Source organism: Polistes canadensis, unplaced genomic scaffold (assembly GCF_001313835.1).
Source record: "Polistes canadensis isolate GaletaPanama2010 unplaced genomic scaffold, ASM131383v1 scaffold_569, whole genome shotgun sequence".
Taxonomy (NCBI): Eukaryota; Metazoa; Arthropoda; class Insecta; order Hymenoptera; family Vespidae; genus Polistes; species Polistes canadensis.
The window spans coordinates 20,011-22,397 of NW_014570116.1; the positions used below are offsets into that span (position 1 = coordinate 20,011).

Here is a 2,387-nt window from a genome sequence, read left to right on the forward strand (position 1 = left end):
TTAGTTTCAACATTTCAACACAATAAACGCACAAATTTTTGTTTCACCCTAATACTACTATTACTACTACTACTATTATTTTATACTTACTAAAATCCGTAGGATTATAATGTGTAGGACAACGTAAACCAAGACTACTTAAATATGGCACCAAATTATGCGTTCCACCTGTATAAACGCAATATCCTTCAGCAACTATATACAGATGATCTATCATATCGAATAACGATGCACTAGGTTGATGTATCGTACAAATTATCGTTCTTCCTTCTAATGCTAATTGTTTTAAAAATCTGACACATTGTTTCGACGTGACGCTGTCCAATCCGCTAACGTTAATCGAAAAAAGAAAGAAAATAATGAGAATGAGAATTAAACAGAACAAACAAACATAATAATAATAATAATAATAATAATAATAATAATAATAATTTTTAATTTATTTAATCTCTACTATAATTTATTAATTTATTATTAGTTTAATTAATTTAATCTATTATAAATATTATAAACACGTACCTCGTAGGCTCGTCTAAAAATATAATAGGCGGATTGTTAATTAATTCCAATGCAATGGCCAATCTTTTTTTTTGTCCTCCGCTTAGGGCACCGATAAGGGTGTATCGCGTTTCTGTCAATCCCATCACAGACAAAATTTCTTCGATCTGTTGATTAAAAATGATAAATGCAAACAATAAATACAGTGTTTTTTTATTAAATCATAACAAATGTATCTTATTTTCTTTTGCTTTTTTTTTCTATACAAAGCACGTCCGACACACACGCGTGGCATATATATAAATTAATTAATATTAATGAATGATTTAATATACGACTATATATATATATATATAAATTAATTTAAATCCTTTGCCGTATAATTTAATGTTTTAATTCAAAATCGTTATCAATGAGTCAGACTCGTCAAAGTATGGCAAAAGGTGATTGTAATTAATCGTATATCGTTTATAATTTTATAAACAAAGTTAAAAACACAAGTGGGGGGTGCCTCTTGTAACTATTAGGGTGAACCATAAGTTCGTGTATCATTTTCATGGAATAACATTTTACCTTGAAACCTTCGCATCCTTTACAACGTTTCATACAACTGACGCATTCTTGAAACGTATGATAAATTATTTTCTTTTTTTTATCAAATTTACTTTGGAAATATTAATAAAAAAAAATACACGAACTTTTTTGGTTCACCCTAATAATAATTGGCATATGATTTTTTTGTTTTGTTCTTGTGTTCTTCCAAACGATTATAATTATATTTCTTTTCTTCTCTTATCTCGTTATTATTATTATTATTATTATTATTTGCTTTGTTTAAATAAAACTCTGTGATAGACCTATACCCTGCGCAATCTTTCACGTGGCTTCAATGTTAATTTGAGATCGGCTGCCACAAGCATAGCTTCCTCAACCGTGAAAAGTGGTTGCATATTGTCGTCCTGCATAATGTATGCCGATGAACGCCTAAATTCAACGAGGTTCCTTTCAATGCCATTCACCGTGACGCTTCCCTCGAATGACGATGTGCTAAAAAAAAAAAAAACACAATGTTAGTTTTTTTTTTTTTTAAATAAACTCAGCAATGTGTTGTCGAATGAATTTTAACTAAACGAATGATATTACAAATTATTATTATTATTATTATTATTATTGTATATTCTCTATCCTTCTTTTTTTTTTAATTATTATTTTATTATCATTGCTTTTTTTATTATTATTATTATTATTATTGATGGGGGTTGGCAACTAAGTGATTGCGAATTTTGTCGTTGTTTTCGTGTGTTAAAATTTGCACTCATTTAATTGCCAACTTAATATTATTATTATTATTATATTCTATTCCTTTTTTTAATTATTACTTTATTATCATTTCTTTTTTTTTGTCATTATTAATAATATTATTATTATTAATGGGGGTTGGCAACTAAGTGATTGCGAATTTTATCGTTGTTTTCGTGTGTTAAAATTTGCATTCATTTAATTGCCAACTTAATATTATTATTATTATTATATTCTATTCCTTTTTTTAATTATTACTTTATTATCATTTCTTTTTTTTGTCATTATTAATAATATTATTATTATTAATGGGGGTTGGCAACTAAGTGGTTGCGAATTTTATCGTTGTTTTCGTGTGTTAAAATTTGCATTCATTTAATTGCCAACTTAATATTATTAGTATTATTATTATTATTGTGCGTTATTTTTGCTTTTTTTTTTGTTTTTTTTTTTTTTTTTTTTTTTTTTCCCCAATTTCGTTTTTTTTTTTTTTTTTCTTAAATTACTGACATAAAACCTGCCAGGATATCCATGAGTGTTGTTTTTCCAGCGCCCGATGGTCCCATAATAGCCGTAAGTTCACCAGGTCT

The 2,387-nt window shown here is 27.0% G+C and overlaps 1 protein-coding gene across 2 annotated transcripts in view; it reads right to left on the minus strand.

Annotated features, from left to right (window-relative positions):
* The window catches only part of LOC106792707 (ATP-binding cassette sub-family G member 1-like), a 4,754-nt gene extending 2,373 nt beyond the window's left edge, over nucleotides 1-2,381 (minus strand). The window contains exons 1-4 of one of the 2 annotated variants that reach the window (XM_014759209.1): nucleotides 2,308-2,381; nucleotides 1,362-1,545; nucleotides 520-665; nucleotides 91-329 (exon numbers count right to left, since the gene is read on the minus strand). In XM_014759209.1, the coding sequence (XP_014614695.1) occupies nucleotides 91-329; nucleotides 520-665; nucleotides 1,362-1,545; nucleotides 2,308-2,363 (625 nt within the window). In that variant the 5' untranslated portion in view covers nucleotides 2,364-2,381. Of the gene's footprint in view, nucleotides 1-90; nucleotides 330-519; nucleotides 666-1,355; nucleotides 1,546-2,307 lie in introns of those variants that run through there. The other variant, XM_014759210.1, reaches the window with a different exon arrangement.
* Nucleotides 2,382-2,387: the final 6 nt, after the last annotated feature.